Source organism: Halichoerus grypus, chromosome 1, assembly GCF_964656455.1.
Source record: "Halichoerus grypus chromosome 1, mHalGry1.hap1.1, whole genome shotgun sequence".
Lineage (NCBI taxonomy): Eukaryota > Metazoa > Chordata > Mammalia > Carnivora > Phocidae > Halichoerus > Halichoerus grypus.
The window spans coordinates 44,473,737-44,499,221 of NC_135712.1; the positions used below are offsets into that span (position 1 = coordinate 44,473,737).

At 33.0% G+C, this 25,485-nt stretch overlaps 1 protein-coding gene across 9 annotated transcripts in view; it reads left to right on the top strand.

Moving 5' to 3' along the window:
- EPHA6 (EPH receptor A6) overlaps window positions 1-25,485 on the top strand; it is an 815,440-nt gene that overhangs the window by 59,562 nt on the left and 730,393 nt on the right. For all 9 annotated transcript variants that reach the window (XM_036070278.2, XM_036070279.2, XM_036070280.2 and 6 more), the window contains exon 2: window positions 10,994-11,058. In XM_036070278.2, coding sequence (XP_035926171.1) covers window positions 10,994-11,058 — 65 coding nt within the window. The remainder of the gene's footprint in view (window positions 1-10,993; window positions 11,059-25,485) is intronic.

Genomic DNA, 25,485 nt, shown 5'->3' on the forward strand with positions numbered 1-25,485 from the left:
GCTATAACTATGGAGACTCTAATATGCCTTGTAAATAGTGTTTGAAATGGCTTAAAAACAAAAAATTATTCTTCTCATTTTATAAGTTAGAAATGGGACATGGGTCTTTAGGCTAATGGAATGCCAAAGTTACAATAAGTTGGCAATATATGTATTTTCTTCTTTTAGAAAAAAATTTCCTTTTTTAGAAGTAGAAAACTTCTTATTGTTTCTTCAGCACTATTCAAATTTAGGAGCTTTAAAATGGGTAGGTAAAATTGTGAATTCCTTACATGGAAATAGACCTAGAGGATTGAAAAGCGAAACAGGGTTACTCCTTTCCAGTAATTTAGTACTTTCCTAGAAATCTTTGATCTATAATTTAGTCTCTTGAATGTGTTTACGTTCAAAGAAAGAGATTCCCTGGGGAGACAAATCATCAGTGAATAAATCATCCTTATTTATAGATTAGTCTCCTGTATGTCTGATTAGCAGGAATCAGTCTCCTAAAATATGATCATTCCTCCTTGGAACAAGGATAAAAATTGAGCTTCTCAGTCATGGCAGCTGAGGATGGAGTTTGGATCCTGATGACCTCACCAAAAGAAATTTCTCAACATTTTATATTTCTTACCATAATTCATGTCTTGGGTAATCAATAAATTAAAATTGATCAGTGTCTTATAAAAACCTGCATCCACTTTCTTCCTTTTAATTATGCTGTGTTGCATAAAATAGTTTCCATTTGCCTAAATGTTAAAATGCCATTATCATCTTTATTGCATTTATTTTATTGCACAAGATCCTGATGATAAACACTTTCACAAAAGCACTTAATGACTTGCCTTCCCTTCAGGATAATGATGATAATGCCTATTTGTTGTTGTTTTGTTTTTTTCTTTTATTTCTGCCAACGATAAAATGTCCATCTGTCATTCTTTTCTATATACTGAAACCATGCTGCTCTTGGCTTGGGTCACATTTGTAAATGTTTCATTTATGAACCATTCCTCCTCCTTACTCGTCTGCAGTGTAGAAATATGCCACAAAAGATCAGCTGTCTTACAGTTCATGTACCTCTAAATCTGGCATCACATTTGCTCTGTCATTTCCTCAGTAGTTTCGGTAGGAAGTTGTCCTACATAATTCTCATGACTTTATTTATCAAATAATTATGCTAAAAGATGTTTTATGTGTAAATGATATGACAACTAGTTGTCTTTATATTTTGTCTTCATATTTTTCCTGCCCATTTCTCTCATTACAGGCTATTTTCTTCCACAGGCAATATTACTTTACTAAAATCTCAGTATAATTCAATTTAGTGATTCAGGAGACAACACACATTTCTTAGGCAGCCAAGGATGGTGAAATTATGGTAAAAGGGTTAAAAATTACATTTTATTTAAATTATTCTTTTGCAGCATCTCTCCCGAAATATGTATTATTGTATGAACAGATTATCAAGTTTTATGACATGACAATCATGTTTCATAAGTAGCTGACTGTTAAATCTAAGTGTTCATGGACGGTTTAGTTAGCTGCTGTAGAAAAGAATCTTCAATTGGCAATTTGGCTGTGTCTTTTTTAGAGACTAAAGCTAGAGTATGGATGATATTTCTGGAAGTAGCTGGAGAGAGTGGATGGGGAAATCTAAGGAAAAAAAAAAAGCCACTGTTCTTAGTTTTCTCTTAGAAGACTCTTGGTTGTTTTGTTTTGTTTTGTTTGAAGACACTTGGAGTAGATTAACAAGAGAAACTCAAAGGGCAAAGAAGAGACAATCATGACCCATGACACAATAAGCAAACTTTTGTTTGTTACTCTTGTTTTTACATACTAAGTCATGCATGCTATCCTGGAAGAATGGCTAAAAAGATCAGAGTCTGTCGAGAGCCAGGTTGGGGTGGCTACTAAAAATTAGAGAATTACTTGGTTAATGGCAGAGCAAATCCCAAGAATTGGTAGAATAAGAATTATGACTTGGCTAAGTTTACATAGGCACACAGTATAATCTAAACAGAGGGTAATTTCTTTGGATGATAGAAGTTGGAGTTTTAGGAGTTCTTTTTCAATACAGTCTATGAGGAATTGCTTATGTGGTGTGATATTAGCTATACCATGAAGGAGTCCCAAGTTCACTGTTACCCAAAGGGTAACGATTTCCGTTATGTCCATGTAAGTGTAATGGAGGAAAAAAAAAAAAACAAACCAATATTGCAAAGGGAAAAATTCCCTTCCATTTTCCGGGGTAAAAAAGAAGTCTTTCCTTTACTCATATGCTTTTCTCTTAGATTCTAGTAAAACTCATTATTTCTTTCTTAGTGCAAAACCATTATTACTTCTTTTTAGAGTAACGGTTTCATAATTTTTTTAGACTGTTGTTGCATCATGTAGAAATGGTTTTACATTGAGATGGCCATTATATTGTAGATAGGACTAGATAAGACTTTCAAATAAGTAGTCACAATCTGTTTTTACCAGAGCTATAAAAACAATATTTAAATGCATTTCAAACCTTGAGTTTCATAATATTCTTCCGAAAAAAAATAGGAAGTGTCCAAAGCCATGGAATACAAGTGAGGAATATAAGAAAAGAAGGCACTAGAAAGGAAAGAAGCATCTCTAATGCTGTGTAGGGGATGGGAAGAAGGGCCAATGGTTTGGGCTAATTGGGGAATATGTATGTTGTGAGTTCTTGTGACAGATGAAAAAAAGTCACATTTATTAAATGTATGACTAGCAAATCTAAAACCAAAGCCAAATAGTCTTTCCTACCTATTTAATCTCTGTGTAATTGAAACAAATGGAAATAATACAGGTCCTACACAAAACTACTTAGTTCATAGATCAAAGTGCTGAGGATGCCAAAATGAAAGAATTATATTTGCTCTTAAATAGGAACATGCCAAATTTCTTTTCCTTTTTTTTTAATCTATAGAAATAATTGAACAGTTTGATGAGGAAAGCATGACTTGTGAGGTGACTCATTGATAAGTCTTACTGACCTTGCTCAGGAGCCTAGGGGTGCACCTGTCATTTGGTGACTTTATCATGGACCAGATCCACATCTGGGTTCTCCTTGGGTCTATGGGGTAAGCTTGCCTGTCTTAATGGCAGGCTTTAAAAATGATTTAAGATGAAGCAAATAAAGCTGTGTCAAGCAGGATAACAATATAGAGGTTCTTTGAGGAAAATAGGACAATGTGGAAGTGAGGATGAACACTACTAGTTATATTTTTAATCAACCTTTATTGATAAGGTTTTCAGTAGCAGTTCTTAACTCCAAGTATAACTTGCCTTCTAAATAGGAAACTAGCTTGATTTTTTTGTTTTTTTCTCTATTTAAGTGATAATGAAGGAAAAGAATTTCTGGTTATTATAGCTTATTTTTCCATCAGAACTGAAAAAGAGTGATCTGTTTTCTCCAGAAGGGACAGAGGCAGAGAGGTTTGAACCTGCTTTCTGAAAAAGATACCATTTTTTAAAAATATTTTATTTATTTATTTGAGAGAGAGAAAGCACAAGCAGGGAGAGCGGCAGGCAGAGGGAGAGAGAAGCAGACTCCCCGCTGAGCAGGGAGCCTGATGGAGGGCTCGATCCCAGGACCCTGAGATCATGACCTGAGCTGAGGCAGCCACTTAACTGACTGAGCCACCCAGGCGCCCAGGGTGTCATTTTCTAGTAGAGTAGAAAGCTGAAGGGTATGAATTCAAGAGTTCTAGCTTTGATTTTATTCTCTAAATTTGAGAAAGCTGTTTAATGTCACTGTGTTCATGTTACTTTATCTTTCAAATAGGATTTTCAAACTCTACTACTCATGGGGTAGGAAAATTAATCATGAACACCATCTATATTAAAATAGGCAAGCAACCACAGAACTAAGAAAGGCATGAAAAACAAAATGCTGTAAATACACCTAATGAACAAATATTGATCTCAGTTTCTAGATAAAAGTAGTTTCGCTATTTTTAAGAAGGAGTGATTCTCTTTGGAAAATGATGGCTTAAAATAATACCAAAACACATAGGGCCATACTAGAGGTAAACGTAATAATCCCATGTTTACTTAAAGCAATCTGTGTTTGATTTTTTTAGGAATTAAATATTGATTCTGACTTTGTGTGAGGGTAGATACCCATAGTTACACAGATCTGGAAATTGAAGCTGTGATTTTTGTCAATCAAAAATATGCGATTATGTCAAAACTAAATCATTTAATATAGTAATGTGAATGTCAGTTTAAAGCAAGATCTAAACAGGATGATATTCAAACAGATGAGTGCTAAAGTATGTAGAAATAAAAAATACATATACATACACATACATATATATGCATGTTTATCTATAATTAGGAGTATTCTCTGACTATATCTGGTCGTGATGTCAGAAACATTCCCTTTGTTTATTAGCTAGTTTGTTTGGAGCTATGGGTGTTAGTAGGGTGTGTTACAGTCAGTGGAACATGACTGGAACTATCAAAAGCCTCTACTACTATGTTGTTACTAAATAACTTAGTAACTTTACCTTTCTTGGATTTATTTGTGAAATAAAGGCTCTAAATTGAATGATTATAAGAAGAAATGCCTTGTTCTTTTTCACATGAAGTCTGTTGGAGAATATTGGTAAATCTTTGGACTCAATTGACATGCCATTAACTCGTATTTTTACAACAAAATTATCCTAAAAGAATAACTGCTTTCATAGTGGGTTGATTGATTTGTTTTGCTTAATTTGTCAAAATGATGTACAAATAAAATCCTGTCCTTTTTTTTATTGTGCAGTTGGGGTAAAGATGACCTATTATATACTATAGACCTAATTGTTTTTATTATTTTTTTATTTTTTAAAGATTTTATTTATTTTATTTTATTTATTTATTTGACAGAGAGAGACATAGCGAGAGAGGGAACACAAGCAGGGGGAATGGGAGAGGGAAAAGCAGGATCCCCGCTGAGCAGGGAGCCTTATGCGGGGCTTGATCCCAGGACCCTGGGATCATGACCTGAGCCTAAGGCAGAGGCTTAAGGACTGAGCCACCCAGGCGCCCCATAACCTAATTGTTTTTAAAATATCTCTTAAGCTTATTAAAAGGGATGTAGATAAAGACTTGATAAATTATTCAAGGACAAGAAATTAGCATTGAGCTTTTTAATCTTAGGTACTCATTAGTCTCATTTAATCCAGCACTATCAATCTTGTCTTTATCATTTGATATCTTCTTTTAGAACACAATGAAATTTTCTTATAATTTCCAAAAGAATGAGTAAAGGGAGTACTAATAAATTAAGAGACATTTTCAGAGAGAAACACAATATGCTGGAAATTTATTTCTAAAAGTTAATAGGAAAATTGTATGTGGTTTAGCAAACATATTTATGCATTATGTTGCTTATTAAACAAAATAAACATATTTTCAAACCTTTATTTTGATACCACCAACCTACTACTCCTTACACTTATTTTTGATTTATCCAATTTCTTATTGATAATATGAATAATTATATTTTCATATGCACTCCTTACATAAATAATAGGTATTAATTGTGCTATATTTAAAAGCTTGCCATTAAAGTAAAAATAAAGTATTGACTTTTTACTGAAGTTTATGTCAACATAGTGGTTTTTTCCTCTTTAAGTGTACAGTATTTTTGCGCTCTGGTAGGGACTAGATAACTTGTTTAAAGCCAGCAGGAGGAGCTCTCACCTTGCTGGGTTCAATGCAATTAGTGTGCCTGAAAAACCTGAATTTGTGGGGGTTTTATGTATGAAACAAATAGTAGAATTTAAACATTTGTCACGTGTAATAGTATTAAAAATCTCAAACTCCTTAGTTTTATTTTAGTATCAGTTTATCATTCACTTGTCAGGAATGCAAATTTGAAATTTTACTGTTCTTATGAATTTTTAAAAAGTATGATTGCAGTTTAAAGAGGAAAATAAACAATTTTATAAATCTTGCTTCTTGAAGCTAATAAGAAATAAGAAAATTCTGAGGATCTACAGTTTTGTAGGTATATATATATTTCCCTTTTTTGTTTATTTTGATATGAATATACTTCACAGTTTATAAATGCTAAATATTGAGAACCAAGCAGCCTAGCAGTTTTAGAAAAAAAAAAATTGGAACAACTAATAATCAATTAATTAGTTTGCCAGTCTATGAAAAATGAATCTCTGTTGGTGGACTTTAATATTACAGATTTTTGAACACTCTGCTCCAATAAACCCCTTGATTTAAATAGTGTGATTTATATGTAGTACCAGTAAATTTTCTGTAGAATCCATTGATGAGAAAACTAGGATAAAAGATTTTGGATCAGCAAAAGAAATAGTGATGTTTTTCTGTATCTACAAAAGTAAGAGCGAAGGGAGGCAAACCAAGAAACAGACTCTGAACTACAGAGAACAAACTGATGATTACTAGAGGGGATTGGGGTAGGGGATAGGGGAAATAGGTGATGGGGATGAAGATGTACACTTGTGATGAGCACCAGGTGTTGTATAGAAGTGTTGAATCACTATATTATACACCTAAAACTAAAAATACACTGTGTGTTAACTAACTTGAATTTAAATAAAAACTTTTATAAAGGGTAAGAAGAAAAACACTTAAAAAATTTAAAAGTTTTAAATGTTTTACAAAGGACATTCTAGCATCAGTCTCCTTGTTTGGAATCCAAATTTGTTTCTGATCTCAAGGAAAACTACTTAACCTTTCTGAGGCTTATTTTTCTCATCTGTTAATTGGGTATTTAAAAAAAGAAACAACTTTCAGGACAATGTGGAGACTATTTGGAGAAGAACATACATGGAAAGTTCTTCCTACGGGGACTATGAATTAGTATCATTATTTTGCCAGCCTGCAGGGAAATAATGATTATTTTAAAAGTATAAATGTGCTCCATGAGTTACATTGAACTTTTGAGTACCCAGAACTGCATACTGGTCTTTAATACTTCTGAATTCTTTTCAGTAACATATACCAAAAATGAAAATAACTTTCATTTGATAATGAGATAAACTTATAGCTTTGAATATTTATTATAATGATATCTTCAGCTTTTTTATCTAAAATGTGAGATTGTTACACTGAATGAACCCAAATGCCATCAAATATTTTTGTATAATTTGTGTGTGTGTATGAGAATGAATGTATATATGTGTGTGTGTTTGTATATATGATATATATATATATATCATCCTTATTGTACTTTCTTTTATTTCCAGGCTTGTTAGAATTGTATGTTAATAGGAAATAAATGAAACTTATAAGAAACCCTTTTAAAAAGCTCTAGCCCTTTATGTGTCTTTTTTTCTCTTTAGTTGATGTTAACAGCCATTTAAAACCATTCGCTAAATATATTAATTCTTTAAGAGTAGAAAATGAGATAGCCTAATTCAGTCATTCCTTTTTCATTTATTACCTGAACTATTTCAATAAGAGAAATGTTACTTCATTAACTATTTTTTATTCATAAGTAGTTTATATAGAAAAAGCAAAATGTTTTGTTTTCAGATTATTTACCAGTTTTTAAAATAATGCTTTCCTAGTATTCTGCAAAAGTTATCAGTAGGTATATTTTATCATTATGAATCATTATGAATGCATTAACCTTGTGTATATGATCAGATTATCCATTTTTGGCCAGTGTAAGCCTATGAAAGTTGGTTCCCAAGTTTTTTTAACATGATCCTAGTAGACATTGGTATGTAATTTTATAAAAAATAAATGGAACTTGAATCTGATCAAGCTACTAAATCTACCAATTTAAAGAAAATAAAGGGAATGGGAGAGCATGTTCAATGATATCTCACAATTAGAAAAACCTAGAATGTGGGACGAAATAACCTATTTTTTTTTTTAGTAAATTTGTTTTCAAGTAGTGAAAAAGAAATATAGTAAAATATATTAAATATATATAATATATTAAAATATATTAAAACAACAATGAGATACCATTACACACCTCTTGGAATGCCTTTAAATCTGGACAATACCAAATCCTGCTGAGGATGTGAAGCAACTGGAAAACCATATTCTGCTAATGCCATTTTGGAATACAGTTTCTCAAAAATAGGCATTCTTGGGACTCCTGGGTAGCTCAGGTCATGATCACAAGTCCTGGCATGGAGTCCCACATCAGGCTTCTTGCTCAGTAGGGAGCCTGCTTCTCCCTCTGCCTGCCACTCTCCCTGCTTGTGTGCACACTCTCTCTCTCTCTCTGACCAATACATAAAATCTTAAAAAAAAAAAAAAATAAGTACTCTCCCTATAACCCAGGAATCCCTATTTACCATGGAGAAGTAAAAGCATAGGGTCATATAAAAATCTATACATGAAAGTTTATACTGGCTTTATTTATAACAAATGCATTATGCTACGTGAAAGAACCAGGCTCAAAAAGGCTTCATGCTATGTGATTTCATTGATTTGACGTTTTGGGAAAGGCAAAAATCATAGGGACAGAAATTAGATTAGTGGTTGCCAGTGGCTGGGCTGTGGAAGGGATTCACCAAAAAGGATCACAGGGGAAATTTGGGGGGCGATGGAAATATTCCATAGCTTGATTGTAGCAGTGGTTACATGGATGTGGGGGTTTGTCACAATTTATAGAAATGTTCATTTAAAGAGGGTGATTTTTTTATTGTAAGTAAATCATACCTCAGCAAATCTAACTTAAAAGTTAATGGAGGAAATTAGATTAAAAAAACAAAGAACAATGTCAACTCACTGCAATGAATAGCACTTATCTGGAACTTGATTTTTCTGTTCAAGTTAAGTTGAGACAATAGGGATATTTGATGACATTAAGGAATTACTACTTATAGTAATAAATTAAGATATTGTTGCTATATTAAAAGGAGTCTTTATCATAGAAATATACACTGAAATTTTTATGGATGATTATTACTGGAATTTGCTTCAAAGAAATTCTGCAGTGGGAGAGAATAGGTAGAGGTATATAGATGAAGTAAGATTGACTATAAGTTGGTAATTATTGAATCTGGGTGATGAGTACATGAGGGTTCATTTTACTGTTTTCTCTATATTCTAAAATATGTTTGAGAATTTTCCACAATAAAATTTAAAGAATTACAGCTCAGTTTTACAAATGTATATTTAGTAAACTGATTTTAACAGTACTGAAAGAATATTCTACAATGAGTAGTTAGAGTTCATCTCAGAAATTGGCATATGGTTTCGTACTTAAAAATTAATAAAACATAGTGATTCAAATAAGAAAAACCACAGAATCCTTACAATAGACACCAAATAGCCTACTATCAGTGGAACTTTTTAAAACTACAAATAGAAAACCCCACTTTCTTGACTATGTGAAGATCTAAAACTCATGATGAAATACCAAAGCATTGTTTCTCAGTATGATCCATGGTCTACTGGCATCTAGGGGACTTGGAGGTAGTAAAAAATAAAGATCTGAATCATGGACCCTACACATTTAACTCTTGGAAACACCACAAAAATCCTCCCCTTTTGATATCTATCTTTCCAACCTCATATCTATCCTGCTAGTTCCCCAAATAATCCCCACTCCTAGTTCTGACTCCAGCAACTGAAAACTGATTTAGTTGTAGCTCAGTTACTTTATTCTAAAAGTAAGCCATTTGTTTCTTATCACATCTAATGGAAAGTCCCTTTGTCCTAGGTCAGCTCAAATTGCATCTCCTTTGTGAAATTCTCCCAGACCTCCGTACTAGCCCTAATGTAACTTAATCGCTAGGCTATTATATAATCTTCCATTTTAAAATTTAACAGAATATGGGGCACCTGGGTGGCTCAGTTGGTTAAGCGACTGCCTTCGGCTCAGGTCATGATCCTGGAGTCCCAGGATCGAGTCCCGCATCGGGCTCCCTGCTCGGCAGGGAGTCTGCTTCTCCCTCTGACCCTCCTCCCTCTCATGTTCTCTGTCTCTCATTCTCTCTCTCTCAAATAAATAAATAAAATCTTAAAAAAAAAAAATAAATAAATAAAAATAAAATTTAACAGAATATGTTCTAATAATTTGTTTTTATGTCTGCCTTTTGATCAGATTATGAGTAAGTTTTGGTCAGGAAAAAAGATGCATGGTTTTTATTTTTGCTTTTTCCTTAGCTGTCAGTATACCTGCACGTACAATAATAATGTAATCTATGCTTTAAAGATAGTAGATTTATTAAAAATGAGTTGTTTTCATACTATGCAAATCATATATAAGGGCATTTAATAACACAAAAAGGAGCTACAGAAGCCTGCTTTAACAGTTTTTCTTTCTTTATTGTGGTATAGAAAGACTATGAAAGTGGTGGGGAAAGCAAAGGTGATTATTTCATTGTTGGTCCCCAAACTGGCCCCCTATTCATGCAGGCCAAGAGAGACTGCAGAAAGAGACAGACCACTCCAGATTGGTAGGTGGGAGGGCTAATAAGCAAGGAAACTTGTCTTGGGCAGCTGCAAGATTCCACATCCACCCACCAGAATCTTAAAGTTTGCATAGAAGCCTTAACTGGGTTCAGTCATGTATACTATCCAGGTGGTCTCAACATGTTACTCTCTCAAGGCTCTGTCCTTGGAACAGCTCCCACTACCGAAACAGTAGGCAGAGCTTACATTTTGAGGATGGGGGAGGGGAGTGAGGAGCCTCCCGTTGCCTGGGTCCAGCTCAAGGGTCAACTGGCAGTCACATCATCTTGATTACCTCCATCAACATTTATCAGTTTTAAAAGCCAGCTATTAAAAATGACTGTTAATTCTGTTGCTCACTTATCTTTTATTTAGCATTGTTAAACACAAATTACATATTTTGAAAATAAGTTATAACTACCTCATGTATTTTATCATTACTTAATATTATTATGTTAGTATTTAGTATACACAGTTAATTTTAAAGTAAGTAATGCTGCATATTAAAATTAATGCAATGAATAATAGTAAAAGTAGTTGACATTAATGATTTAAATAACGTTTTTGCTTCAATTGAAAAATTCATGTAATTTTTTTTTTTTTTTAATTCCAGTTGTGTTGCTTGATACAACAACTGTGCTGGGAGAGCTAGGATGGAAAACATATCCATTAAATGGGGTAAGTTTAATTATGTTTTTAAAATTTTCATCCTTGCTAGGTTTTTAGGGTCTTATAATAGTTAAAGGAACAGTGGATTTGGGCTCTAAGTAGTATTAATTTTAGCATATAACTAAAATCCCAGAGAAAAGATTAAAATACAATTAGAACTTGTAACCAATGAGAATGTTGTATAAAAATCCTTGCTTTCTTTTAAATTAGTCTGTCTTTAATATAGTGTTTATATATAGTAACATTAGACTGTCTCCTATATAAATGTTTTCTCATAGAAAAAATTTATGTGTATAAGTTCAAGACGGTTTTTAGTATATAGGTTTATTAAATTTGGTAACCTCAGTGAGTATTTGTCCATAAACTTTAGATTATCATAAGTGGATTTTACAGATAGTAACAATTTGTTTTTTATTAGAAAATATCTGTACTATAGTATGTGTTTTTTGAACTTGACAAAAAGAAATATTATGATTAGGTTTTTGTTAGCTGAGAGTTCTTGCTTTTGAAAGTTGTGTAATTTAAGGGTGTGTAATTTACAAACTACAATTTTTCAAGTACTGATATCATTTTAGCTGTGGTTATAATTGCTTTTTAATATGGTTTAATGTATTTTGCATCATTTTGACATTGCAATGTATTTCTCTTCTTTTTTTAATTTTAAGTTAAAATGAAAGGGTGGTTTGTGAAGCTTTTTATTTAGATTTTGTCTAATTAAGCAAAATTTTCAGTAATGGAGGTACTCAGCTGTTATTCAAATCTACTGGGTTAGCTTTTCTTCCTTTTTTTAGAAATTTTATTTTTCTCATTCATCAGATTCTAAGTTGATATTTTTACATTGCTTTTTCCATTACATCTGCAAATTTAAATCTAACAGAAGTTGACTGAAAAATGTTTTATTTTTTAGAATCATTCAAATATTGTTTGAATTTGACCTTTTATAGCAACAGTTACTCATTTAACATGTGTGTTTTCAACTATAAATTTCTATGAAAAGTTAAATCTTCCTTTTTTCAACAGGCTATTTTTTCTTTAGATTTGTTTGTTTTATAGACTGATTTTATTTTTTTCTGAAATTTTCATTTTATTCTCATAAAGTTCTCATCAAACCATTTCTGAAAATAAATCTTTGAAACTATCTTTATACATTCATCATCTTATTTTCATTAAACATCAATATTTATTGACTGTATTAAGCATGTCAAATTTATTACAGTTACTTTCAAGAACGAACGAAACATTTTTTTAAAAAATTTTCTTCCGAGATATATACATGTTTCCTTTCTCGGTATACAAAGTAATTTATAAGAACTTATAAAGTTTATAAGCGCTACTTTTCCATTGTTCGAAAAAAAATGACCAAAAATATGAGTGATTATATTATCACTGGCTTCATGTAGTCATAGCCAAAGAATCGTGTGAGGAACAGAAGGAGTTACATCCCTGCTCCAGTGTTGTATTTGTCTTGACCAGGCTGCATTTCAAAGCAGACTGGTGAGGAGGAGACACAGGGACTTACAGTTACAAATATATTTACTGCTATTGTTCTCTTACTGATCTTGTCATAGGTGTTGTGAAAGGGAGATTTTTTTTTCCCTACTATTTCTGGTTTATTACTTAGAGAAGGGGCGGAATTGTTTGAAAAGTAATGCTTGCCCAAAAGTTTTCTATTTGGAGACTCTGCGCTAAGAATTTTATTTTATTTTCACAATAGCCTGATGAGGTATATCTTAGTTCTGTTTCCCAGTCAGAGAAACCTCACCTTAAAGAGAGTAAGGAACACAAAATACCAAGAAGTTATAGGTTAAGTAGTGAGTGATGGGATTTAATTCGAACTTAGTTATTTCTGATTAAAGCCTGCATCTTAATCATGGCACTTTTAACAGAGAGGGGCATTGGAAACTTCATGAAAGGCCAATTATTTATGTTGATATTTGCATAATTGATTCAGATTTCTTTTCTCCCTTTGATAAACATAGTACTTGACTGAGATGAACATTTTGGACACCAGCCACGGATTTACAGGAGGAAAGGTGAAAGAAGAAAGGAGAATACAGGAGAAAATAAGTAGGATAGATTAAGGTGAAAAAGGAAGAGATGGTTAATACTTATCAAGCATTTACCATCTGCGAGGCTTTGTTTAAAGCAGTTTACTCACATGAGTCCTAGAGATCAAGAATAATTTTACCCCATTGAAAGATACGGAAATCAAGACTCAAGTACATTAAATAACCTTTACAAGGTCACAGAGCTAGGAATTAGTGCAGCAAAAATTCTAAGCCAAGTAGATACTTATCTTTAACACACATGTGTGCTTTTTATTTCCTGTAAGATTCTACCATATAAATGTAAAGACCAGTGACCAATATGTATAAACTACAGAGGGAAAAATCACACAGGGATTCAGACATTAAGACATAAATTGAACACCTTGGAATGTCACTGTTGGAATGAGCTATATTACTTTTAGGTTATCCCTCAAAAAATAGTGCACACATAGCATGTGAAAGCAATAGGAATACTTGAAAATGAGAGCATATGGACATAGTTTATAATAGATACAGATGAAGCTACATGAATTAGGTGAAACAAAGGTGAATCCAGGGAAACAGTAAAATGGATATATGATTTAAGAAAACATATAGCTTCAATTTCTTTTATTGAAGTGGGTATATTACTGATGAGAATAAAGTTTACTTAAAGCTCTTTATAGGTTAAAACAAGTAAGGAAATAATCTTCAAAGTTGAAGAACTTTGAAAAAGGCTCTAAAAATGGTGAGAATTGGGTGCCTGGTGGCTTAGTCATTAAGCATCTGCCTGTGGCTCGGGTCATGATCCCGGGGTCCTGGGATCGAGTCCCACGTCGGGCTCCCGGCTTGGCGGGAAGCCTGCTTCTCCCTCTCCCCCTGCTTGTGTTCCTGCTCTTGCTATCGCTCTGTCAAATAAATAAATAAAATCTTTAAAAAAAATAAAAAATAAAAACGGTGAGAATGAAAATCGTCTAGACATCAATATTAGTTAAATAATTTAAAATCTATAGAAACTGTTAATCAGTTTTAAAAGGATATTTATTGAGCACTTTCAAATCTTATAGAAACTCTGAGAATCATTATTCCCAATTTACAAGTGATGAAGCAGAGATTCAGAGTGTTTAAGTAATACAGCCAAGTTTATATAGCTACTAAATGAAAAAATTGAGGGTTAAACTTGCTTCCACCTGTTTCTGAGAAATGCTGCAATATTCACAAATTCCTTCACATATGTAAAAATAAGGCAAGGCTAACACTGTTTTGGTTTCTTCCACTTAAGCCTTATGCTTTAGAAGGTTTTTCTGTTAGAAAAAACTGGGTGTTGCTGATCACTAATATCTCAGAAATTATTCAATACTTAATGTCTGTAATATTCCTAGTAACCAAGTAAAATGGAATTTTCATGTCTTTATATTAGATCTGTACATAAACATTTATAATCTAATAAATAGCAGTATTTGGATACCTTAGAAATATTTTTTGGGGGGTGCCTGAGTGGTGTATTCAGTTAAGTGTCCAACTCTTGGTTTCGACTCAGGTCATGATCTCAGGGTTGTGAGATAGAGTCCTGCATTGGGCTCCATACTCAGCAGAGTCTGCTTAAGACTCTTTGTCCCCTCTCCCTCTGCCCCCCTGCCCTGTTCTTTCTCTCTCTCTCTCTCAAATAAATAAATCTTTAAAAAAAAAATTTATGTTTCAGTTTATAACATTTAAACTACCATTTATATCTGTATATTAAAATTGTAATTTTATCTATTTGAAATTGTACGACTTTTTTCAGGTTGTCAGGTTTATTGAGGCATGCTAATATGAATGGCCATTTTGACTAAAGTTGACTTTTTTTCAGAGACACTATTTCAGTTGGTTTTACAAATATGCCATGGGTAAAAAAGACAACTAGATGATAAATTTGGCAACTTTATGAAGTCAAGTAATTGGTATTTCTCTGAATGAAGTATTTCCTAGGAATAACTTTTCAATTGATAAAATTTTTTTTCTATAAAGACTTGAACTAAGAGACATCTTTGAAATTATATACTATATAAAATGTGATTTAATGACTTTAGAGATTTTTAATTTTTTTTTACTTAAAATAGCCATCCCACCAGTAGTATCATGCTACTAAATGGAGTAGACATTTACAATGTCTGTGAATAAAATCCATTACTGGTAATTTGAGTAGGAGGTAAGCACCTCTGGTTAGAGAATGTGGAACATAGATGAGTGAGTAGTTTTGAACAAATGACTTCTTAGGCTTGCAAAAATGAAAAAAATATATATGTGTGTATTTACTGAAATGCTTGCTTGTCAACTCATTTGCACCAACATTTAAAATATGTGATGTCCACAATTCAGTTTAACAAACTTCCATTTTATGCTCTTTGTGCCAAGTACCTTGTTAGAGTACTTATATAGCTCCAGAAGCCTCATAGTATAGAGATCATTCTGCATAATCATAAGGTCAGAGAGTGTCTTCAGGCAGGTTTGCATAATGGCTTGTGAAAGAATAATGAAGGGAGGGATTAATTCTGATCAGGGAATATTGGTAGTAGGATGTGACATCAGTTTTTTCTGATAAACTGTGAAGGAATCCCATATGAGCTGGACAAGAGGGTGGAGAGCATCTGCTAGGCAAAGAGAATAACTTGAGAAAAGGCAGAGAGCATTCTTAAATGTGCGCATTAAGTTTTGGGAATGTTGAAAATAATTTGTGTGGTTGGAGTGAAGGGTTTTGTGGGAAATAAGACAGTGATTGTAGGCTAACCATATTGTGGAAGACTTAGAATTTCAGTGTCTTAATTGACTTAGATAGTGTATAGCTCAGTCCCCGTAAATAGAAGTAAAAGTAAAAACTTTCTGGATTCAGTTATACAAACAAACAAAAAGTATTAAAGCTTTCTTTTGTTTTATAGATAATAATGTAGACCCATGGAAATGAAATGTGCCTTAGAAAATTGTTAGGAAAGGATGTTCAAAATATAGGTAATAGGACATTACTGATATATTGAGAATGGAATGAAATTGAATAATTACACCTGTGTATATAATGAAGCTTGGTGTTAGAAAAGAATGAATATATCAAAGATTTTGGTAACCAGTGGTTATAATTCTTAACACCGTGCTGTCATGGTCTAATGTGAAGAATTTTATGTCTACATAATTTAAAACTCTTAAGAGCTTTATCCTATAAGTGTCCCTTCCATCCTTGATCTGTCAATTACTACACTAACATAATAAAATTATGATGATATAGCAGATAGCTAATAGTGCCATGATAATCAATGAAAGAATGATGCGTGAATAAAAATTTTCACATAACACTATAGAAGTTATTAGTGAATATTGAAGAAATGTTTTCATAAATATTAAGTATAGGCATATGTCCTGGATTTTTTATTTGCTGTAAATAACTAATACCTGGTTAATACTAAATCTTAACTCCTTGCAAAACTGAAAGACCTATTTAATTTTGAAAATCTCTTGGGAAGAAGATAGTCTTTAAGAAGTCATGCTATTTTAATGCTAATGAGAAACAAAGAAACATGAAAGATACTGTTCATGCAGTAACTTTGTACAAAAGAAGAAATTAAAAAAATATGTATCTCTTGAGTTTGTTCTCATAATCTGAAAAGGTGTTAAAGAAAAATTATATAAATTTTCTTGAAACATTTACTTATGTTTACTCCTTTCCTTTAATATTTTTATTCCAATTTGGTTTTAGCCAATATATAACATTGTAGATGAAAGAGAATAATACAATAAGAAGATCTGTAGTTGAATGTGACATCCAAAATCCTTAATATGCATTACAGATTCGGTTCCATTCAATGCCACATAGCAGTGGGGTATGTCACAGTGGGGACCCTGGCTCAATATTAATTCTGACTAATAAAAAGTAACTGCTACCCACCAGAAAAATGAAAGACTTCATAATATGAAAAAAGAATTTAATGATTAAAGACTTTCACATTATTTTCTTTGAGCTTTTTAAATTATATTTGATACTACTTAAGATTTAATAGCCATATGGCTTTTTAGTTTTGATACCATAATTAAAAAGATAAATGACTTGTTTGGGTAGCCGCATACTGATTATTAACAGTACTTATACCTAACAAAATCTGATAGTTAAAAGATAACATTTGATAATATTAATAATAATTCCATAAGGTATTATTTTACTTATACTTAGTATTACAAATACTTAATGTTGATGCAAAGAATTTGATTTTTAAGCACTCCATCAATCTCACCTGAAAGATTTTCACTATTTATTTTTATTCATAGTAATATTTTTAGCAAGAAAATGGAAGGTTTGCTTATCCCAGATTTTTTTCCCCCCACTCTCCTGTTTTGGCTACTTGCATACATAGTAGATCAGATCTTTGTTACACATTTGTAGTGGACATAGATATAGGCACTCCAATACTCAAAATCAAGTTTCCTTTTCAATAGTGAAGAACACTTTAACAAAAAGAATTAAGAGAAAAATGACTCCTAGTAGAAAAAAAGTGCTTTTGGATGTTAAGTTGCATTTTATATTAATTATGACAATTAGAGATTAGAAAACTTTGTTTCTCAGATGTCAAATATTGATTTCAAATATCACATATGTATTTTTGCATGTTGTGACTTATATGATCTTTAGGGTTTGTATAACGCAAGATGATACAAGATCTGTGATCTTATCTGTTAAACATAGTGAATTGGTATTAGGAAATTTACCCTGAAGTAATTGGGAGAATAGTGATACAGGTCATTCATGTCTAAATAAAACTATAAGTGAACATATAATTCAGTTGCTAATGATTTTTATAATGAAAAAATGAATGATTTTTATAATAAGAGTCTTACATTACAATTAAACTGTGTGAAAAAATGCTCACCAGAAAAAAAAAAGAAAAACAAGACCAAAAAAAAAAACCAAACTGTGTGGAAAGGTACTGTATTCCATATATTAGAGCCCATCATTTCCTAATATCACTGTTCCAAAGTTGAAAAACCAATACTAACCATGTATTAGTGATAAATGGAATTAACTAATAATTAATTTCTATTTGTGTTTGTAATTTCTACATTTCCTATCATAGGAACAAATTTATCATAGCTGCAGACTTCAGTATTGCATTTTGATGCATTTTATAATACATTGAAATTATCCCAAACTTATACGTATGTGTTTGAATTCTGAAAATATAAGCTTTGGTTATAACATCTGTAAAAAATGGGTTGTTTCAGTCACTGCTTTCAAAACTGATATCTAAATAGTTTTTCTTCTGAGAAAATTCTCAACATATATAGTAGTTTCTAAATATCCATCATATTAATTTCAGTCATACTGTTTCACATTTGAAATAAATTGCTCTTCAGTTTTGGAAGTTTCTATTGTCATATCCTCAAACTCAGAGATTCGTTTTTTTGTTTTGTTTTGTTTTGTGTTAGAGAGAGAGCACATACAAGCAGTGGGGAGGGGCAGAGGGAGAGAGAGCGGTTAAGCAGGCTGCATGCCCAGTGTGGAGTCCAATTCAGGGCTCAATCTCATGACCCTGACTGAGATCATAACCTGAACCACAATCAAGAGTCAGATGCTTAACCGACTGTGCCACCCAGGTACCCCAAGAGATTCTTTTCTCAGTTATGCCCAGTCTGTTAATGAGCCCTTCAGAAACATTTCTCATTTTTGTTACATTGTTCTTGACCTCTTCCATTTCTTTTTGATTCCTTTTAGGGTTTCTATTTCTCTACTTACACTACCCATCTGTTCTTGCACATTGTCTTCTTTATCTATTAAACCCTTAGCATATTAATCATAACTTTTAAAAATTCCTGGTCTGATAATTCTAACATTCCTGCCATATCTGACTCTGGTTCTAATGCTTCTTCAGTCTCTTCAACCAGTGTTTTTATTTTTGCCTTTTAGTATGCCTTGTAATCTGTTATTGAAAGGTAGACATGAGGCTGGGTAAAAGAAACTGAGGTCATCAGGCCTTTGTAATATGGTAGTTAGGTGTGGTGAGTGGGGAAGTGTTCTCTAGTTCTACAATTGGGCCTCCTTCTTTTCGTGAGCCTGTGCCCCTGGACTCTGAACTTCACCATTAGATGGGATAGCATGGACAGAGGGAGCTGGAGTTGGGTATTTTCCTCTTCCTACGTGGAAGGCTAGAGCCTGCTGGACCTGAGTATTTTTCTTCCTTCAAGTAAGTTAGGCTCTGATAAAATAGTTTCTCCTGAGAGCAGGCCTTGTTAAGAAGAACTGAATGCACTGGCATATTTCGAAGTGGTTCCTTACATTTTCAACTGTCATAGATATTATATAATTGGCTGAAACATTTGCTTAAACCGTTTTGCAAATTATGATTTTACTTAATTTTCCCTACCTTCTGTTTTTATACAATGAATGGTCTACATTTTCCACTTTATCTTCATTGTTAGTAGTGGTTGGCTTTATTTTCAAGTTCATTTAATCTAAAAAAAAATAAATCAAGTTCTTATGCCTCTGTTTACCTGGCATTATTGCTATTATTCTTTACAAATCAGTAAAGGAAGATTTCAGAGCTTTCCTGTCGTGTGCAGGTTGAGTAGTAGACCATGACACTCCTCGGAGCTCTTAGAAATTTAATTCCATGTATCTTGGCTTCACAGGAAACCCAATGCAAATTTTTGTCTCAGAATGCTCAAATTATTAATGTCATAGGTTTGCAGTAAGAACTGTGCTTACACATTTCATAAACTTTTTAAATTTAGTCCTAATAATATCTATTTAAAGTAAATATTATTAGTACCATTTTATACATGAGAGAAACTAAACCTGAGAAAAGTCATATAACCTGCCTAAGTTTATGGTGATACTGACTGAAGGAACTGGCATTAAAGCCAGGGTCATCTCAATCCCAAAGCCAGGATTATTAGTCATTCAGTGTACCACAACCCTGGATTGGTTTCAACATTGTGATTGATGCTGTGGAGGGTATAAAATAACCTATAAGGTTGTTCAAGCGCAGTCTCATCTAGTTACAGTCCTGTTAGAATGGCACAGATGTTGTATAAAAAGATATGTAGTTATTGAAAAGTGCTGATAAAAAGATAATTTCGTCTTTGAAGACCAAAGGATATCCCAAAGCAAAGGATGGTTAATTATTAAATACAGTTCTTTTGTTAGTGGCATAAGAATATTTGGTGTATGTTTAGATTGTTTTGATATTTTTTCTCTTGGAAAAGAACTAGAGAAATATCCCTTCAGTGTACTTCTTTTGGGTTTATTCCTTTGTGTTTCATATCTTTATACATGTCTGTTATTGACTATAAGCTAGCTAATTAGGGGTAAAATATGGAGTAATCTAATCCAAAAATAAAAAAACAAACCACCTCATAGAAATAAGTTTATTATAAATGTTAGAGAAATTGGAGGAAGAAAAAAGAGAAATATTAGAGTTTGTCATTCTCACACCATCTTCTAAGTAAATTGACCCAGAGGTTTATTGAAAGTTAGCCATGTGGTTAGTGCTAAGATGTCCTACTCCCTCAACCATATCTTATTGGGACAGAGGTGGAAACCTCATCAAAAGGCATCCAGTTCATTGGCTAACCAGCTACCTCTCAACTCTTACATATGATTTCCTTAAATGACTAAACTAATTAGATTCCTTTTTAGGAATTAAGGAATTTCCTTATAGGAAAAGAGCAATCTGAAACTCCTTCCATAAAGATACACTGAAAAATACACAGAAAAGGATTAGAGCAGAGTATTAAATCAAAGTCATGTGCAAGTAGAAATTCTAAGAGAGCAGAAAATAACAGCAGTTAAAGGAGAGTTAAAGGAGCAGAAGAGGAAAACATAGCACATGCAGAGAAAAAGCCATGAGAAAACGAATGGCGTCGTCAACACTTCTAGAGCTGACCAGGTTGCTGCTGAATTTCCCGACCCAGTTCTTAAAATGAATCCCCTTACTTGAGCTATTAAATTGTAAAGGCAGATTGTAAACCTGATGATGGTGGTGGTGGTGGTGGCGGCAGCAGCAATGACAGCAAAAAGAAGGCAGTGAAACACTGACACTGTTTTAAGACTGGCCAGGAAACATAAAATCAATGGAAGGAAGAATTTCCTTGAAGAGAACACAGTGACATTAATTATCCAGAGCTGCAGGCTCTCTTTTATTAACTCAAGCATGGATAAATGACCTCCCCTGTGTGTAGGCAATGCGAGGAAACAGGTGAATGAATATGCACAGCTTATTACAGTGCATAAATTTTAAAATATTTAATATCTCAGTAACTGTGATTTTTTTTTCTTCCAAGTTTTTATTTAAATTCCAGTTATTTAACATACAATGTAATACTAGTTTCAGGTGTAGAATTTAGTGATTCATCACTTACATACAACACCCAGCGCTCATCACAAATACCCTCTTTAATACCCATCATCCATTTAACTCATCCTCCCCCGCACCTCCCCTCCAGCAACCCTCAGTTTGTTCTCTATAGTTAAGAGTCTGTCTTGGTTTGCCTCTCTCTTTTTTCCCCCTCCATGTTCATTTTTGTTTCTTAAATTCTACATATGAGTGAAATCATACAGTATTTGTCTTTCTCTGACTTATTTTGCTTAGCATTATACTCTCTAGCTCCATCCATATTATTGCAAATGGCAAGCTTTCATTCTTTTTTATGGCTGAGTAATATTCCATTATATATACACATATATATATGTATATGTGTATACATATGTATATACCACATTTTCCTTATCCATTCATCAGTTGGACATTTGGGTTCTTCCCATAATTTAACTATTGTTGATAATGCTGAGCAACTGTGTTTTGTGACACTTTTCTCTGTACTATCTCAGAATATTCCTTCCTGTATAGCTTCCTCTGCAAAATAAATAAAAAATTGGATTGCTTCCTTATTTTTCACCAGTTGAAAGAACATGTATTGGATAATGAAGAGATTAATTCTGTGGTGAGGAAGAGAAGTAAGAGAAAAGCAGGTAACAATGATTTAGGAAATCAGATGTGAAGTATTTACTGATCTGTGACTATGTAATTAGCTTCACATTCTCTGGGCAGCTGAAAAATAAGTATGTATGCAATTCATTTTCCAGTATCTCTGCTTTTTTTTTTTTTTCTGTATATTCTTGATGGTGTCTTCCCCAAGCATATTTGTTTTTAAAGGTATGGGTCTCTTTAAGCCAGTTAGTGTTGATTTATATAATATAGTTTTTCTTTTATTTTATTTTTTACATTGTTAGTTATAAAGCTTTAACTTCTAGTCTCCTACTTCCAAGAGAGGTTTACAGTTGTTCTTTTAACATGAATTCCCATATTGCATAATCTAAACTCAGTTTTTGGTTTTATCAAAAAGTTCAAATTATTTTAAGCAGAATCATTCAAGATATTTATAAACCATTTCATTTATAAACAGAGTCTACATCTAAATCCAAAGCAGGCACAATGCAAATGCTAAATTCTCTTATGAACTCTAAGAGATTTTTAGTAAAATACTTAACAACTAGATGAAATATAATAGGCCAGATATTCTTATAAATTTAATTGTTTGTATTTTAAGTAATTGACTCATCCTTAAGCCCCACAGCCTGTCGCCAAATCCTGTTGATTCTACCTCTTAAAAGCTCTTTCAAATCATTCTCTATCATAACTGCATCAGTTTGTCTCCTCATCATTTCTTCTCTAAATCACCATGGATGTATTTTAAATTATCCACTTGCTTTGGCTTTTTCTCCAGCCCCTTCCACCAGCCTTTTCAACCCACCCTTCATCCTGTGGCCAGAACTGATCTGAAAACTGAAGATCTAATCTTGTCCCTATTTTATCCCTACTCCCCTTATCTACCATTTACCTGCAGCCCACAGCTGCTTCTCCATTTTTACCTTCTGATATTCTCTTCCCTTCAGCCACTCCTGCCTCCAGCTTTTTCTGCAGAGACTTTTGTAGTTTCTTCTATGTAACTTATTCTCTATTTTTGGATATAAGACCGTGCGGTTGAGTTTATCTAGAAAGTTCTCTTGCCAGCCAATCTTATCTTCTCTGGCTTTTTCCTGTTGGTCTTTAAAAGCAAAGAAGATTTTCCATCTTTTCTGGGGAGACTTATACTGCAGGAAGTTAAATTAGGAAGTTCCTTTTTGGGGGATACCTAGAACTCGGTGCGTATCTATATAGCATTTATTTCACAATATTTAAATATCTGTCTCCTACCAGATTGTGAACTCTCAAATGGATTGGGTGTGTCATCTGTATCTGAATTAGGCAATATAATGATTACCATATGACAGATGTTCAATAAAAGTGGGTTGGATAGCTAAATAGATAATACAAGTAGCAAATTATTTTAGATAAGATATTGGTTAAAGGCTATATTTTGCAACTCTCATTGGACCTGGAACAGTTTAATATAATCTTTGGGCTGAATCATCTCTGAAGAAAAGACTAAATGGTTGTGAAAATTGAACTGAGTTCTTATTCAGCATTGGATTGAGTACAGGGAGAGAAGTTTATACATTTACTCTCATTTTTGTATTTTAGACAATCCAATCCATTTTCTCATTATCAATTTTTTCACTAAAATTAAAGTTGAAAGGTGGGTGGGAAAGATACTTACCTATGAAATAAAGGCTATAAAAGAGCTTATAAGCTATTTAAGCAACCCTAATCAAGACTTAATATACTTTCAAAGAATTAATGACTGATTTAGAACAGTTGATGGTCTGAATCACATATGGGAAGTATTAACCCCAGATGGTTATTAATCCTCTACTTTGTTATTAAAGATGAGATGAAAAATAGAACATATGGATTTTTATGGTTGATAGATGGACTGCAGATTTTAGAAAATTTATGTTAACCAGTCAAGCTTCAAAAAGCATAGGTCAGCATTAAATGTTAAATAGGTTTTTGTAATCTATACTCCATGCAATTAGTATTTTGAACTAATGTACCATAGTAAGCAAAATAGGTGCTTAAAAATGGTTGGTCTTTGTTTTATTTTAGCAAAGCAAAATCTGTTGTGCCTATAAATGTAATACTTAACTTAGTCTTCATCTCCCCCATAATTAGGTAGCAATGTATAGCAAAATATTTCAGTGTAATTTAAAAAGTCTTTCAAATAAAAGCATGAAACTAAGATTTAAATATATATACACAGACACAGGCACACACATTTTTTCCTTTGAATGTTTGCTCATTCTATAGACCACATTTGGAGATGTAAAATTAATCTGTACTGTTGATTCAGATTGCTCAATTTAATAATTTTATTCATTTAATCAAATTATATGCTTTCCTTAAATGGCGTGCTTTCTGATGTGCATTAGAAGGGATTTCTTCATGGTTACTATTGAGAAGTGCTCTAAGAAATACCCACATTAGGGGCATCTAGGTGGCTCAGTCGGTTAAGCATCTCCCTTCGGCTCAGGTCATGATCCTAGGGTCCTGGGATCAAACCCCATGTTCTGGGATCAAGCTCAGATTGATCCCAGAGATGTTGGGCTCTTTGTTATTAAAGAGCCAAGTGGGGAGTCTGCTTCTCTCTCTGCCTCTCCCCCTCACTCTCTGTCTCTCAAATAAATAAAATCTTAAAAAAAAAAACACATCATTGGGCGCCTGGGTGGCTCAGTCATTAAGCGTCTGCCTTCAGCTCAGGTCATGGTCCCAGGGTCCCGGGATCGAGTCCCACATCGGGCTCCCTGCTCGGCAGGAAGCCTGCTTCTCCCTCTCCCACTCCCCCTGCTTGTGTTCCCGCTCTCTCTGTCTCTCTCTGTCAAATAAATAAAATGTTAAAAAAAAAAAACACATTATAGATCTTACAATAAAGAAATAGGTACAGAAAACATATAATAGTTATTTTTTATTCTATTTAAAAACATTATATTAATTGCTTGGATGACCAGTCCTGGTTTGCCTGGAATGTCCTGTTTTTTGGTTTTGTTGTTGTTGTTGTCCTAGACTATTTATTAATAGACTATTTATTGTGTCCCATTCATTTAAAAGTTTCCTTGTTTGGATGATAAACGTATGGCTAATATTCAGATAATGCCAACTGCATTACAAATAAATGCCAAATGTATAATATAAACACAAAAGAATATTATTCTCACTGTCGTAATTGTCTGAAGTATTTCCAGTTGTCAGGAGTTCATCCTCTCTTCTCCATGGAGAGGATAAAATCCTCCTTCTTAAAAGTTCAGAAGTGGCACATATTTCATTGGCTATAATCCATTCACATTATTATACCCAATTACAGGGGAAGCAGAAAATGTAAGTTAACCTGGGAAGAAGAGAAAATGGATTTTAGTTGAATGGGGTAAACTACTGGTTGTCATGTAATATCCATTTCTCCTTTTTCTCTCTCATTAACAGAACCTTATTTTGAGGCAGCAGTATATCCAACTAAAAAA